General features: G+C 48.5%; 6 protein-coding genes across 6 annotated transcripts; 2 read left to right on the plus strand and 4 right to left on the minus strand.

Moving 5' to 3' along the window:
• Positions 1 to 14: 14 nt before the first annotated feature.
• Positions 15 to 2,299, minus strand: BC939DRAFT_407901 (FACT complex subunit pob-3). Its single transcript, XM_051552877.1, has 5 exons — positions 1,932 to 2,299; positions 1,699 to 1,804; positions 1,342 to 1,580; positions 345 to 1,239; positions 15 to 244 (listed from the first exon to the last, which is right to left on the minus strand). Exons 1-5 carry the CDS (start codon positions 2,166 to 2,168, stop codon positions 93 to 95), a joined length of 1,629 nt encoding a protein of 542 aa, XP_051415310.1. The 5' UTR covers positions 2,169 to 2,299; the 3' UTR covers positions 15 to 92.
• Positions 2,300 to 2,465: 166 nt separating this feature from the next.
• BC939DRAFT_393868 (ESSS subunit of NADH:ubiquinone oxidoreductase-domain-containing protein) lies at positions 2,466 to 3,194 on the plus strand (the record flags this gene model as incomplete). The annotated part of the gene is made up of 2 exons (XM_051552118.1): positions 2,466 to 2,588; positions 2,997 to 3,194. 2 exons carry the CDS (start codon positions 2,466 to 2,468, stop codon positions 3,192 to 3,194), a joined length of 321 nt encoding a protein of 106 aa, XP_051415311.1.
• Positions 3,195 to 3,561: 367 nt separating this feature from the next.
• BC939DRAFT_500407 (uncharacterized protein) lies at positions 3,562 to 6,168 on the minus strand (the record flags this gene model as incomplete). Its single annotated transcript, XM_051560044.1, has 9 exons — positions 3,562 to 3,977; positions 4,060 to 4,216; positions 4,298 to 4,405; positions 4,495 to 4,885; positions 4,969 to 5,161; positions 5,264 to 5,390; positions 5,476 to 5,528; positions 5,631 to 5,706; positions 5,923 to 6,168. 9 exons carry the CDS (start codon positions 6,166 to 6,168, stop codon positions 3,562 to 3,564), a joined length of 1,767 nt encoding a protein of 588 aa, XP_051415312.1.
• A 1,162-nt stretch (positions 6,169 to 7,330) lies between these two features.
• BC939DRAFT_442372 (uncharacterized protein) lies at positions 7,331 to 9,132 on the minus strand. The gene is made up of 2 exons (XM_051554377.1): positions 8,631 to 9,132; positions 7,331 to 8,484 (listed from the first exon to the last, which is right to left on the minus strand). Exons 1-2 carry the CDS (start codon positions 8,649 to 8,651, stop codon positions 7,576 to 7,578), a joined length of 930 nt encoding a protein of 309 aa, XP_051415313.1. The 5' UTR covers positions 8,652 to 9,132; the 3' UTR covers positions 7,331 to 7,575.
• On the plus strand, positions 9,021 to 9,639 carry BC939DRAFT_442373 (uncharacterized protein). The gene is given in 2 exon segments (XM_051554378.1): positions 9,021 to 9,237; positions 9,249 to 9,639. 2 exon segments carry the CDS (start codon positions 9,115 to 9,117, stop codon positions 9,384 to 9,386), a joined length of 261 nt encoding a protein of 86 aa, XP_051415314.1. The 5' UTR covers positions 9,021 to 9,114; the 3' UTR covers positions 9,387 to 9,639.
• A 3,025-nt stretch (positions 9,640 to 12,664) lies between these two features.
• Positions 12,665 to 14,992, minus strand: BC939DRAFT_490568 (Spc19-domain-containing protein). Its single transcript, XM_051559457.1, has 7 exons — positions 14,523 to 14,992; positions 14,344 to 14,421; positions 13,854 to 14,243; positions 13,583 to 13,763; positions 13,318 to 13,475; positions 13,029 to 13,202; positions 12,665 to 12,926 (listed from the first exon to the last, which is right to left on the minus strand). Exons 1-7 carry the CDS (start codon positions 14,757 to 14,759, stop codon positions 12,735 to 12,737), a joined length of 1,410 nt encoding a protein of 469 aa, XP_051415315.1. The 5' UTR covers positions 14,760 to 14,992; the 3' UTR covers positions 12,665 to 12,734.
• Positions 14,993 to 15,265: the final 273 nt, after the last annotated feature.

The following is a 15,265-nucleotide window of genomic DNA, read 5'->3' on the forward strand; positions in this document are numbered from 1 at the left end:
GTCAGACAAAATGTATCAAAAGCAACGGTGCGGAGTAAATTATTTATTCATGAGATCTAGAAGAAAACACTCAGAAGAGCGTTCTCTCATGACTACTTTTTGGGTTTCTTGGCAGGTCTATCAGCTTCCTGGTCACCGCCGTCATCTGAAGCGTCCGAAGCGTTTGAGCCAGAGTCACTGACATTCTCGTCAAACTCCTCTGCCACATCACTCTCGCTCTCGTCTGCAACAAAGTCCTCGTCGGCTATTTGATACATGATACACAGGATGCGGATACAAAAAAAAAAGTTAGTATCAGAAACAATGGAGCATTTGTAGGGTCTGACTTGTGGAGGGCAACTTACGACTCGATTCGCCTTCATCATCATCTCCGCCATAGTCCTGAATAGCGGATTTCCTCTTGCGCTTGCCAGTATCTTCTTCCGAATCGCTCTCGCCCACCATCTCGACATAGCGTCCTGTGGACTCGTCCTCCATTGACTTTGTCTTGATCTTCTTGTTCTGCAAAAACTCGTTCAAGTTCGCATATTCCTCACGGTTGATGCTTGAGAACGAATAATCAACGCCACTCTTCATGTTGAACTTCAGATCAAACGTCCTCGAAGCCGAAGCGGCTCCACCACCGACACGCGAGAATGTAACAGATCCGATCTCTGAGTGAGGAATGAACGTTGGCGGCTTGGGGATGAACAAGAAGGATTTGTCGAGTGGGTAGAGTACACCTTCGTTCGCCTTCATCGAGCACTTGATCGCAGACTGATTGTGGTAACTCTTGAAGAACTCTGAGGGGATGGTGACTCGGCGTCCTGTCAGGGCCTTGAAGAGTGTGCTCACGACCTCATATGTCCTCGTCTCATACTTCCTCTCCAGCTTGCCCTCGTACTTTGTTGCGATCGTTTCCTCGTCCAGATTGAGCGTCACATCCGTCTCCTCCTCCCTCACGAACTGGAAGACCAAGAATGGATACCGAGTCTGACCCTGGCGCAATGGGGGATCCAAACCAATGACGAACAGGACGTGCACATCATCTGGCTTCGGCAACAAGAACAATTTAATGATGCTGGTGTATGCAATCTTATAGTCAGTCGTCTTTCCACGAAGGCGCAGGAAGGTCGGGAACATGTCGATGTCGTAACGACCACGTGGGGTCAAGCACAATGTATCCGAGAACAAGACAATGCCGTCGCCCGGTGCAGCATCTCCAATATCGGCTTCGTTTTTGATCAAGTTATAGAAAATCTAAAAGCGCGAATCAAAGAAAACAAGAATAAAGTCAGCACTTTTTCTGGGCAAGGAAAGCAGCAACAAATTGCATGCTCGACTACACCTGCGACTCCTTACATTGGCTGCGCTCTCCTCCTCGCCTTCGCCTTCCTGAGCTTTGGTTCCTGGAACATAGAATCGCATCTCAACCAGCTGGTCTCCCTTGCGCCTTCTATCCTTTTGTGCGCTACCCTCGCTATCAGGGCCACCAAGCTCAATCATGACCTCGTGCTTGGCCGTGAGCGATGTGTTGGTGACCTCATTGAGCGGTACTTCGAACATATCCTTGTTCTGGACACTAAACACAAGGTTGCCATCTAGATCGTTATCATCAAGAATGTAAAGTGCCAAAAATGGATCGGTGAGCATTTTACTGCGGATCCTAGGTTCTCGCACGGAATAAATACAAAAAGAACGCCAAAGTCGACCACATACTTGAGAAATCGGTCTCTCCCCAGTTCCAGCCCTTGACGCTCATTTCCTTTGTTTCCAGTTGCAGTCCATAGTTCGCCTTGATAATATCCTTCAGCTTTTCGAAATCCTAAACAGCCGTGCAGCGAAAAGTCAATACGACTATCAGAATGGGAATGTCGGCTGCGCACAATATGTGCCAGAACAATAGGTCCTGACTGTCGATGTTTGACCTCCCTGCGAAAGACTTGACTTACATCACGCTGGAAACCATCAAACTTGACGATTCTGCCGTCGCGCAGCTGAATGCGAAGCTGGAAATTACGCGCGGCGCGAAGCCAGATGGTCCTCTTGAGATCCGCATCTCTAACGGTGAAGATGCCCTCGCCGTTGCGAGCCTTCCAACCGAGACCACTCTGCGCTAAACGAAGCAGTCCCAGCTCGGGGGCTAGACCGAGATAAATGTCGTCGAACTGGTTCACTTTGTCGCTCATGATGCTGGGAGAACGGTTTAGAAGAGTTGAAAATGGTATTCTCCTGTTGCAGTTCGTTCCAAGCAAAGGTGCAGGGTGCCGAGTCGAGTTGTGAAGTGATGTCGAAAGGTCGGGGATGGTAAAGGGTGAACAAAAAAAAAAAAAAAAGCGATTTGGAGGGTTGCCTCCAAAATAATAAACGCGCTTTTCCTCGTTTCCCCAAGCCACAGTTTCGGGACCCACTCTCAATGTGTTGCAAAGACGGATTCACACTCCAACATCCATCACATCCCGCCCTCCTCCTCCATTCCTCAAACCATGTCCAGCGCCATCATTCGTTCTTTCACCCGCACGCCCTTCCGTAGAGCTGTTCAGCTCCGTCGTGGAGGCGGCCACGCCGAGGGATACAATCAGCCCACGGGATACCTCTTCGGCGAGAAGGTATAGCTTCCTTCCGGGATTTACTTTTCCGTCGGCAAGGAACCTTCGGATTAGCTGGAATCATGACAGGAACAGAGACTATTTTACAGGACGACTTTGATGGAATAGTTATTTATCATCATGGACTTTGACAACACTGGATGCCAATGGACATGTACTCGCACTTGACCTTGAGATCTTATTCACTCAATTACACCGTCAACAAGCGCCGGACAGGATATCATTGGAAGCCTGGGCACTCAGAAACGTAGACGGATACACCAGCATGTGTATCACCAGCGACCGGGAACGCCAGACATCTTGCGCACCGGTGCCTGGTTTCTTTTTAGACTCGTCATCTCATACAAACATCATTGCCTTATCATCTCAACACGTTCCTCTGTCTCTCGTCTTCAACATCCCATCTAGCCCCTCCCCCCAGGTGCCAAGCGCGTCAAGGAGGACTGGGAGGGTATTTTCCTTTACGGATTCATGGGTTCCATGGCCGCTGGAGCCGCCCTCATCTACTACAAGCCCGATACAAACATGCAAAACTGGGCTATGAAGGAGGCCAAGGCAAGGATGGAGGCCCGTGGAGAGACTGTTGAGTACAAGCGCCAGGAGTAAACCCAGTCGAAAGAGTAGACGACATAGACACACGCCACCTACAGCGAGCATACGACCCAGCCCAGCAACAAATAAAAACAGCAATACGATGCAATTGCACAAGACTCAAGGTGACAACATATCGAGGCCTTTTTTTACTCACTGGCAAATGCACGCATTTCGGTCATTCGATATCAAAAAAAAAAAACGAGAATGAGCGTTGGAGTGGAGAGAGTTAATCTAACCCACTCGCTGTAAGAATGTGCTGAAGTGCAAAAAAACAAACAAACAGGCGAGCGATTACCAAAATCCGAGTTGCGTGGCCAGTGGCAGCAGTGATCCGTGAGAGAAGAACTCAGGCTAGCTCTCGCTCTCTCTCTTTCCCCTCTCAATCCTCGCTGTCTGAGATATCCACGACACCATCGCCAAGGGATCTTAGCCCACTCGTTTTTATCCGTCGATTCGATGAAGGGCTATGGCTGCGGTCGCGCCTTTTGAAGCTGCCACCACTGCCGCCCTTGTTACGTGTAGGCGATGCCTGTCGGGATTGTAACCAGGCCAACGGAGCCGTGCTGTTTACTCTCTCAGGGGTTGTGTTCCTTGAGTCATAATAAGGAGACGTTGAGGACGGAGGCAAGTTGCTTGATCCATCACTTGTGCGATAAAATCTGGACATCAGGCGACGGAAAGCTTCGTGCACAGCCCTGACCTTGGACGGGTCTCTGGCAAACACTCGGATGATATTTTCCTGAAACTCACTGGGGATAAGACTAGAGACCTTTTCCTTGGGGATATGGTAGGAAACTAGAATCAACGCCAAGCATAAAATGCGTTAGAGGCACTGCCTTTAACTGGAACACAATATGAGGACGAAGGGTGTACATACCTGCGTGGTTGTTCTTGGAAAAGAACTTGATGCCGTCGACTGGATTCTGATCTTTCATCGCGTAGTTGTTCTTCAAGAACTCGACAATGACATCTTCTTCTTTTAGATGGTCGTTTGGTCCCTGGCACGACACGATCTCTACCGCATTCACATTTTGCTAAAAGAAAGTGAAGCGTGGTTAGCATTGGACGGTGAAAAAGAATCGCATCTTTCTACAGAGAAGACATGGTATCCATACTTTCGTCAAACGCCCCAACTTTTCTCGAGGAATCAATAGCTCGTCCACAAATTTGTACAAGCTGCGTGTGCGGATCCGCTTTATGATGGCCCTTGATTCCTCCAAGCCCTACGGAAAGAACGGAACGTCAGTTGAGCTGCAGCAAATGTAGAGTGTACTTTTGGATCTGATGCACAAGAAATATTTCGAAAACTCACAGGTTCTCTAGATCGCTCGATCTGTCGCACAATATCGTCTGTCAGATGAAGATAATCCTCGCCATTGAAAATGGCAGATGAAATCCCCATTACTTTGTCCGCGGCCAGAAGAGCGTCCGTCAACATGTACTCGATTGCCTTGCCTACTCGGTGCGTGTAGACTCTCTTGAATAGGCTGAAGCGCGTATGATACAGCTCGTACAGGTTGTAGACCTCCTTGTGGTGCCAGCAGATCTGATCGTCAATGACCCTCGACATCTTCATAAGTCGGGAGCAGTCGATCGAAGATTTGATCCCGACATTGTAGCAATCACGCTGCAAATAGTCGTACTTGTCCACATCCAGAGAGTTTCGCTTGTTGGAGACGATATCAAATAAGAATGCATGGCGCCTAGAGCAAGGATCAAGTTAATTGAGGAAAAAATTGCATGATATCCCACTCCTTAGATAACAAATTTCGCACTTAGCACCTACTGCGTATTATATCGTCTCTCGCCCATAATGAGATCCTTTATAAAGTTGATTTCCTCCCGATCAATGTCCACGGCATTATCATCCACCAGGTACTCGAGCATCATCTCCGAACCTTGCTCATGTGTCCAGGTTGATCCTGGGATGGCTCGTGGAATGAATTCGTTGTCAAAAACATGGCTGAATGGACCATGGCCTGTTATTGCATGAAATCAAAATGGACACGTTCAGTTGATGGACTCCACGTTTCATTTCATAAGTGATCGCGGCCTTTATATGGCAGATATATCGCTCATACCAAGATCGTGACAGAGTCCTGCCAGTCGCACGCATTTAACATCGCTCTCGCTAATCTCGAGTTCTGGTTGAGTGTCGCGGAACCTCTCGACGAGCTCTCCTGCAAGATGTGATGTTCCTATTGAATGCTACAATATGTGCAAGACATGGTAGGGTCAGCATCCTGTTGGTTTCTGTGGGCGTTGCGTCCGTATTGCAGACCACAGCTGTTACCTCGAAGCGGTTATGTGTGGCACCAGGGAACACATAGTACGCAGATCCCAACTCTACGTGTCCAGAAGAAAGTTGTAATAGCAGAAAGGGATATAGTCAGATATCGAATATCTTTGCAGCCCTTCATTCTGATGGAGGCCAGGAAAACAACATACGCTTGAGATCTCGAAGTCTTTGGAACTGCGGTGTGTCGATAAAACTAAGACAATCGTTATTCAGTAGCACATGCCCCTATAGTTTACATTGGGTGGATGGAGAAAGAAAGAACGGCGTCAGTATGTACCATGACTGGAGACTGTGTGGGCCCTCAGAGTGAAGAACGATAAGAGAGCCCAAGATGGAGATGTAGAAATTGGTGGCGCTTTTTGAATACGCTTTTTCTGGTGGGCGTAATGGATGTTTGGCAGAAGAGCAGAGAATATGACATAATTCATGCGCTTTGCTTACATGGATGGGGTCGTTGATATACTTCTCGCTCGATCCCTCGTACACCCCAGAGTCGTCGCGTCCGAACAGGGGAGTGAAGGTGAAGGAGTTGCGACGGTAGTGGCGCTGGTTGTTCGGGGCTCCCAGGATGGCGCTGTTGTTGTGATTGTTGTTGTAGGAGCTCAGGTCGAGGTGGTCGGGGTCATGCAGGCTCGCTCGGCTGCTGTCTCCGTTGGATTGAACCAGAAAAGGGGATCTGTCTTCCATGGCGTCGGTGTGAATGGCAGCTTTTTGTTATAGAGGGAGTGGGACGTGGTGATGAGAGAGAGTGAGGAGAGCGGAAGAGAGAAAAGAAGAATGCGCAACAGGTGATGACGGCAGAGTAAAGATGAGTACAGAAAGGGCTGGAACAACGTCTTCAGGGCGCATTCTCCATTCGCTGAAATAACTCCATGGTCACTAGGTCGAGAATAAACTTTATTTACACAGTGGTCTGAAAGATCGTAATTGGCTTGAATCCCAGTACGTTCGTCTTCTTCTTGGTCCCTCCTGGCTGAGCAAGTGCTCCTGGCGTAGTCATTGTCTTATTGAACTGGAACTGCAGCCATGAATGCACAGGCAGGTGCGATAAATTTTGGCTGCGACGCTTGATCCCCGGTAGTTTGTTGTTAGCGACTACTGCGGGCAGAATCTTCGGCATCGGTGACAGATTCTCAACTTGTGGTCGACGTGCCATTGCCGTCTTGAAAATACTGCTGTTGCCGGTCCTATTGCTGCTGTTATTGCTGCTACTGTTGCTTGGACTGATGCTGCCGCCATTGACCAGACCCGATGTTGACATTAATGAGCCGGGACCAGCGCTGCGAGACCTTGATCGCTGAAAAGGCGAAAACGGTGTTCGTGCCTGACCGGTCTCAAACGCCATAGTGAGCCGCGAAAAATCCCTCCAGACCTCTGCCGGTGGGTCAATTGTTGCTCTTTGCGCTGAGGTCGATGTTAAAGAGTTGTCCTCCTGCTCATCCTCTGTCTGATCCTGAGCAATCAAAATTTCAGGCGGTTTGGGGGGCATAATGGGATCCAGCAGCCAAGTAATTGGGATATGTCGAACCGATGGCTGGGGCTGCAGTGGTGGCTGTGATTGCTGCTGCGCTGTTATTACTGGCGGTGCGGATGCTGGCTGCCTTCCGTAGCTCTGGGGAACGGTATCTGATCGATGACCTGGATGCGCAATCTCCCTCAACCTAGGTGGTGCTAGCAGTTTAATGTTGCGTTCTGTAGCCCTTGAAATGGCAGGTATGGCGTATCGCTGGTTCTGCTGGATGATCATCCTGATGAAGGACATGCACTCTTGCTCCGATAGCACCAATTCGGATACATATTCGGATGTATTATCAATCCGCTTCTCCAGCCAATCAATCCGGACCTCCCAGTTTGTCACTGTTTCGAGCGCCTATGTAGTCGGAGGAGTGCCGCGGTTAGTTTATGCGGAAGACACGGATCAAGGGCACCCGTGGCTGCGCAAACCAATTCATAAGATTGCCAGATCTGGAATAGCATCATACCTCGTTACTTTCTCTCCCGAGTGCTTGGAGCCGCTTGTTCGTGTCCTGTCTGTCTTTCTCGATAGTTAGAGCCAAGCATTCGAGCCGCCAAAAGTTCTCCTCGATCGCTGACCTAGTTGAAGCACTCGATACCTTGCTTTGGTCTAGAAAGATAAGGCATAAGCGATACAATAAGTAAGCAGAGCAGAACCTCGTGCTGAAATAAAAATAATATCGAGCAGCTGGGACCCATACCGATGCTCATTTGCATAGCTTCGAGCTCCTGCTCCATGCTCTTCATGGCCCGACTGGCCCGACTCATTTTTGATCGAGCTTTGGCCAGCTCCTCGCTCATGTCCGATACGCCCAGTCCAATTCCATGGCGAAGGGAATCGTATCTTTCCTCGGAGGGTTCCCTTCCTAAGTACGGGCGGCGTCGCACCGTCGAATGATGGCCCTCGAATTGGCGATGATACGGGGCTTTGGATGTCATGCTCCTTTGGTTCTGCGTATCGCCTTCAGCCTCATTATTAGAGTCCTGATCGTCCTGGTCTTCATCGTCCTCAAAGCCGTCATATTGCTCCCAATTGAAAGATAGAGGTCGAGGAGAGACACCCGTGGTAGACCCAGAGACTGACAGTGGTGTCGTCGAAGTAGAGGAAGAAAGTGATCCGTGTACGGAGGAGTTGGTCACTGGTGTCCAGGGAGACTTTTGATCGAACGGAGTGAATGCTTGGGGATTTGACGATGGGGGCAAGGCTGAGAATCGACCCTCGATCGTTGAACTTGACTCGAAGCCGAAACTACTCTCTGTTGGTGACATTGGCGGCGTCATCAGCGTTGGGTCGAAGGGCGAGTGTGAATCGTCGCTTGAATGGCGCTGGGCTGCTTGAGGTTGAGGGGGTATAAAGTAGGGCATCATGCCTGCTGAGAGACGAGCCGGCACCGACCGTGGGTCGGCCTCGGCGTCGTTGCTGTTGCTATTGCTGGTCCTGCTGCTGCTACTGTTGGGATGGCTGGAGCTGCTGCCACTGCTGGATGGCTATTGAAGCGTGCAGCGGAAGTAGGCAGTGGAAGTGTGCAGTGGAAGTGTGCAGAGACAGTCCAGGAACATGCGGGTAAACACTATGTTAAAAGACATGGATACAACCAAAGGAAGACCGAGCAATTGACGAAGCGTAAACTGACCTTTATATGAGAAGAATGCATGATGATAATGTACAGTGAGCAAAGAGTGGTTTTGCAGTATGAAGAGTGTCAAAAGTGCGAGCGGAGGGACATGAAGTAGCGAGAGTGTGCATGTACAGGACGAAAGGAGAGGAGTGGGTGGAAAAAGAGGGAAGCGGGGGGCAGGGGTAGAGGGACACAGGGATTTCCCAAGGCGCGCTGCCCACGAGGCACGGTTTGTTTGTTGCGTTGCACGGAAGGAGAAGGAGGACGATGGTGACAATGAGAGTGTGTAAGGGTGCAGCAAGTTTGTGTTTGTGTCTGTGATTTTATGCATGGAGGAATAAAGAAAAAAGGACGAAGGATTAGAACACAAAAGAAAGAAATGGCAGCGGGGTGCCAAGAGTCACAGCCGGAAGAGAGGTCGAAAAAAAGAGACCAAGTTGCTCATCTTTTCTTGCTGCTGTTGCTGCTGTTGTTGCTGCTGCTGTTGCTGCTGCTGGCGATGACGGCGATGATGGTGTGTGTGTATTTGTTGAGGTGCTGGGATGCTGCTGTAGCCTGTCAGACGAACACCAGAAAAGGAGACTCAGGGGCCAAAAGAAGAGGGGAACGAAGGATCGACTATGTACTGCGGAGGAAAAAAAGGCCTTGTCGACGGTTGGATGTGGTGTAAACAGGATAAGGATAAAGACAGCACCAGCTAGTCCGGGGATACGTAAAGAGGCACCAGGCTGGTCCTTACAAGAGGCCGGCGACAGAGTGCCATGGTGCTGAAGACAGTTGCAGCAACTCAAAGGCTCTCTCTTTCCAGCGCACAGCCTTTCGGCGATATATGCGCCCATTCGATAGAACATGCTACCGATCCGTGTCACAATATTTTTAAGCGCCGATTGACACCAAGGCCGGTCTCATTTTGCAGCGAAGGAACCTTATCAGGGGGTCCCCGGATCTATGGGCTCCGATGTTACAGCCTCGCCAACCAAACGAGGTGAAAGCAGCTGCCGACACTTGATGGCAAAAATGATAGCGCAGCTTTGTTGCTGTAGGCCTACAACCAGCTCTTTGAGTATACCGCCATTAGGGGTTGGCCGCAGGAGACCTCAAGTGTACAGCACATGAAGAAGACATTGAACACATTCAATCCGGACCAAAAGTCCTCGCCTTTCCTACCAGGAAAAAGTTGAAGCCAGGACATCACATCTTGCCCAGAAAATTTTCATCTCAGCTCTTGCCTCCAACTGCGTTCGAAACAAGGATGACAACCATATATCATGAGCAATAGCTGGCCCACGATGTGCACCATAGCTGAACAAGACGCATTGGACTGAGACAGGCGCACAGCGCATATAATCAGCTTAACAGTATCTCCGTGTAGCTGACGCGTCAACCCTATGCGAAGAGACAGCGGGTAGAGAGGGTCGACGTGCCAAAGCTGAGTAGATCGAAGTGGGAGGATAACGAGATAGAATGCTGGTGGTGAATTAGAAGGTGTTTGTTGGATAGAAAAGTCTAATTTTTGGAATAGAGTCTCACGCACGGTTCAATTGCCGTTGACCGCGTCAAAAGTCTACAGCACCACGTATTTGTTTAAAGATCCTTAGCTATTCTAGACGGCCTTCATTAAGCTAAGCAGCTTCCTGATGATCTGATGAATTGGATCGGCAAACGCCTGAAGAAGCGAAATGATTTTGCTCCAAAGGGAGTGAGTAGAACTGGTGGATTAAAATCCTTCCGAAGGACCATATCCAAAGAGGGCTCATTTACCACAGGGAAACGAGCTTTAAGTTGCCCCGGTCATGCACAAATGCGCCTGTCCCTCCCCTCGACTCTAAAGTGACCACGATATTCCATGAAGGGCCACATTCTCCTTTTATGCGCCGAAGACATCTATCTTTCCCAGCCAACTTCCCCCATATTATACACAGGCCGGCTGAAGGAAACAAGAACAAAAAGCACGCGAGAGACCTACGCAATATCGATGTATCCGACGATGATGTAACAGCGCCAGATGAGCAATCTGCTGTCTCAGTATCTAACTCGGCCCCTAAAAATGTAGTGCGACGAGAATTTTTCGCTCAGGAACCTTCTTCATGGGTATGAATGATACCATTCAACCGCTTTCGATAAATGTCTTTGTATGCACTAAGGTCAAAAGGGCCAATGTACTTCCTTCAAGGTATGTCACAAGCCCTGGATCAACTTCGTATGCGCTCAAGTATCGCCCACTTGCTTGAAAATCGATATACCCGTCATTGTGCTCTCCGAATAGGTGGGACAAATATTTGATACTGTCGGCCCAAAGTACGGCGCCTGCCATGCTGCCTGGACCATCTCCCTGGTGCACCTCGATACGGTTGTTTCATGTGCCTCTGTTTCTGGTTCACAGAGCGCTTTAGGAACGAGGTTGTCCCATTTATTTTATTTGTAGCCAAGTGGTTTCTATCGCTCATCTATACTTTATTTCAGCCCAGGGATTCTCGAGAAATTATAATAGAATTTTTTTCTGCAGAGATCGAGGCGCTCAAATAGCAAGAGGAATCAAAAGCTAGCTTCCCTCGTGTCAAAGTACCCATGGGGATCTGGATCGATGACCATTATGATTGGTTGCTCCTAAGAGTGGCGAGTGATATTCGACAAGGATGCAGAGAAACACAGCCCCGTGAGTCGTGCCTGGAAGCTTTCCACGTCGAGTTTCACCCAGTCTCGTATGGTTTTGCAAGCGCAGAGAGCTAAGGTAATGTCGCGAACGTAGCATCCACGTTCATGCCATCAATTTTAGATATCTATCGCTCACTATTGCTTGATTCTCTTTCTAGATATCATTCTTTTGAAAGGACTAACTAAGGTGCTACAGATTACCGATGTCTACCATATCCAACAAGCCATCCGCGGACCATCAGAGCCAAATGAAACCTGAGCTATTCTTCTAATAATAACGGACCCAAGTCAGCTTTGCAATGTTACCCATTTACTAACATTTGATAATGCTCCTCAACTTAGATGCAGTGATTTTTTCTGTGCAGTGCGGTATCTAACATTGCGCATCTCCATATTTTGTTACTCACTTAGTTGTTCGAATTATGCATTATAAAGAGCGCATGCAGCATTATCGCTATTATCGTGAGCGTTGTGAAAAAGATTAAGATCTTCTTCATCATCTTTGCAGGGACTATTTTGGCACTCGCACGCGCGTTCTTGCATCTTCTGTGGGTCAATACTTCAGAAGACGACAAGGGCGACGAAGAAAGAGTCAGAGTATCCGATTATCCGCAAGGCTTTGCCCAGGCGCCTTTGGCCACGTATTACTTCGTGAGCGGACGGAACAATCCTGTCGATGACAAGTTTGAATCGAAGGACGAAGTCTTCCCGGTTATGAAGGCGACGTTTATAAGGGCAATAAGGGCATTCAGCATCAAGTTGAGTGTCAGGAAGAAATAGATAGCCATCATGATGTAAAGATGGAAGCTGGCACCTAGTTTAGCTCGAGAACTGACTTCATTATGTCGAACAGGCTAAGAACATGTCCTTTCTATTCGTGTCTTTTGGATGTCATTTTATTTCAAGCCTCAAACTAGGCTTCTGGCGAAAACACAATTGCAGTGTAACTCTGAGGGGAGGGCTAGGAATACGACGACAAGTATTTTAAGGATTCTGAACTAGTACCGGGTACTTTTATCCATGCGTCAACGACCTATAAATATTCGTAATAGCACGGCTATCTGCAGGTAGCACTGCATGAAGGCGAATTTTATACTAGCAGAGTATCCATTAGATTCTATGGATGATCAACAGCACAAAGGTGGGGTCGAGTCGCCTCCAAGTCATGCCTGCTGTGCTAACACTTTTTGCTGTCGCGTCACTTGCGATGGTCTGTGCCACACCGCTGTGCTGTTGTGCCATTTTTGGATTTTCGGTGAACCTTAATTGTGTGGGATTGGTGGTGAAGGCAGTGCTGTTTGACAAAAAAAGGTGTTTTCAATGAATAACCACGAAACACAGCAGTCGCATGTGCAAGAGTAAAAGATGCGGGACAAATGGGGGGGGGGGGGGGGGTATTTTATTATTTACTATTTACTATTACAATACACGACGCAAGGGTAATTAGAGCGCGATGGATGAGTCTCAATTAGGGTCCTCGAACTTGATCCGTAACACGAGTTGTTCCTCGGACCGTCTGGGCTCACCGTCCTGGGCATCCTCACCTAGCTCTTCTACACGAGATTCCAGAACCAGTTCAATGACACCGACTTGCTTTAGGATAGCCACAACGCGTCCTAAATTATGCCTCCGCTCCTCTTCTGGTGGAAACGCGTTCTAAAAAAACCGGGTTGCGAAGAACGGTAAAAAAAAAGTAACGTTAGCGAACAGACCATGAAGGCAAGATCCTGAAGAAAAAAAAATCAAAGCATGCCGTACCTGCACTAGGTCTTTGTGGTAGATCTCACTCTGAGGACTCTCTACGAGCAATTCTAGTACCCTGACCATGGTCAATCCGATACTGTCGCCAGGGAACAGCTGTCTGCACAGATTTCGCATTTGCGCCAGCTTTCTTGTCTTCGCTTCTGTCAGCCTGCCGAGTTCCTTGTCCGTCTACAGATGTCAATAAAACGTCAATGTTCAGTATTCATATCCAACATAAAATCGTCGATGCTATATCGCCAATTGCTGTTTGGCGAACTGCTGCTTCAAAGACACAATGCTTCACCTTTGCTTGTCGTGACTCCAGCTCCCGAAGGTAGGATGCGGTGAGGCGGGAGAATGCATCTTTGTATGCATCCTGGTCACGAGGATCTACATGGAATCCAGCTGGCCATACTTGCTCCAAGTAGCCGTGATGCTCCGAATACATCGTCCATATTGGACCTAAAAGGCAGAGAAAGAGGGGTAAAAAGTTTGATAAATACCAAAGGTAACAGAGCGGGACTAAGGGTTCCTCACCACCGAGTAGATAAGTGAGCAAAGCAACATACTGGGCTCAAAGTTATCCTGGCCTGAGGGGTTGCTTCTGCTCCAGGATTCTGCTTTTGACCGGAGTTCGTTGAGAGATCGCTGCTTGTCGTCGATCTTCTGCTGATTCTCTAGGACTCTTTGATTCCTTCTTGCAATCTCCTTCCTACGCTCCTCGATCTTCATCCTGAGCTCACGAGATTCCTAAAATGAAAGAAAACGGGATCAGAGATCGTCCAACGGAGGCGCGCGTCAAGCGACGCTGATATTGCGATCCTTATATCATGTTCTTACATTGGTGGGATTTCGTCTCAGCCGTTTCACGGAACCTGCTTTGCCCGTGGAATTGAACTGATCGTACAATTGGTTGACCTCTTCGCGTTTCTGATCCAAAACCTCATCCAGTTCTGTTTGACTTCTGCTGTGTTCTTCTTTCCGTCGCGTCAATGATTGCAATCTCTTGATCTTTGAGATTCCTGATTTGGCAGCCTTCTGTCGTTCAATACGCATCTTATGTCTCTCAGTTTCGATCCGGACCCTCTCCATGAGCTGGTATTCTTCTCCTTCATGATTTAGGACAATCTTGACCGCCTTCTCTGTTAGACTGAAGAGCTGAGGTTCCACCTCCTTGCTTACTTCGATCCGTGCATCCGCAATATCCTGCTCAGACATCAATTCGAATTGCTGTAGAATACCAGAAGGAAAATCCGTGATGAGCTTGACTGCAACGGAAGCATTTATATAATTCCGAAGCTCCTATCCCTATATGTTGTAGGAGCATTACCTTGGTGTGGGATGTGATCGTTTTGAGCCGTGGGCATCCATTTGTTGCCTCGTCCAGGACCGATACAGATGACTTCAGCTATTGAAAGGCAGGATTCTTGTGTGAGATTTTTTGTGAACGCAAGCACAGAGGTATAACGCCCCTAAGGTACGTTGCAGAAATGAATTTTAGTGTCCTACCGACTGAACTGACATCTCCAGAGTGGTGACACATCGCTGCAATGCCGGTAAGTAGGGCAGGCTAGCCTGCGATGGCGTGATCGTCCTGCGTGAGTTCGCATACGGGTATGAAATGCCTCCGTTATGGCTACTTCGTCCGCTTCCACTCCCGATGCCGTATCTGTATCCATTTGACGCATATGATGTACTGATGGCATATACTCCATTGCCTTGGCTGTGTCCGAGGTGATCCATCATCAATCGCGTCCAGTTGTGCTGTTGTAGTTGATGATCTGCTCGGTTGTAAAAAAGAATACAACCGCGCCCAGCAGGGGCCGAAATGTAGACGTCACATGGTCAAGTAAGAACAAGGTTCGCGCAGAGTCCAAGGAGAGACTGCTCGAGTTATGGGACGAGTTCAAGAGCCAACATGCGTTATATCGAGAGGAGCTGGATTAACGATGAATCTATGCCAGCGTGGGTGAATTCTGCCAGGGAGGTGAGATATTTGTCGCAGAAAGATGACACCAGCACAGTCGATTAAAATTTGCTGATCTTCAGAATTATCAGCATGCAGACGCGAATAACCTGGCATACAACGCTCGAGAAAGTTCATTTGGACAACAAGCGCAATGTTCGCGCAGATTATCTTATATTTTGGCGACATAATACCATAAACCAGGAGGTTTATTGCACGTTCAGCACATTTCTACGGACGATATTTCAGGCATAAACGCCCTCCCTTCCATCTATGGCGCTATTTT

The sequence above is a fragment of the Gamsiella multidivaricata genome, assembly GCF_025024155.1.
Source record: "Gamsiella multidivaricata strain RSA 2152 chromosome Unknown BC939scaffold_12, whole genome shotgun sequence".
NCBI classification, from domain to species: Eukaryota; Fungi; Mortierellomycota; class Mortierellomycetes; order Mortierellales; family Mortierellaceae; genus Gamsiella; species Gamsiella multidivaricata.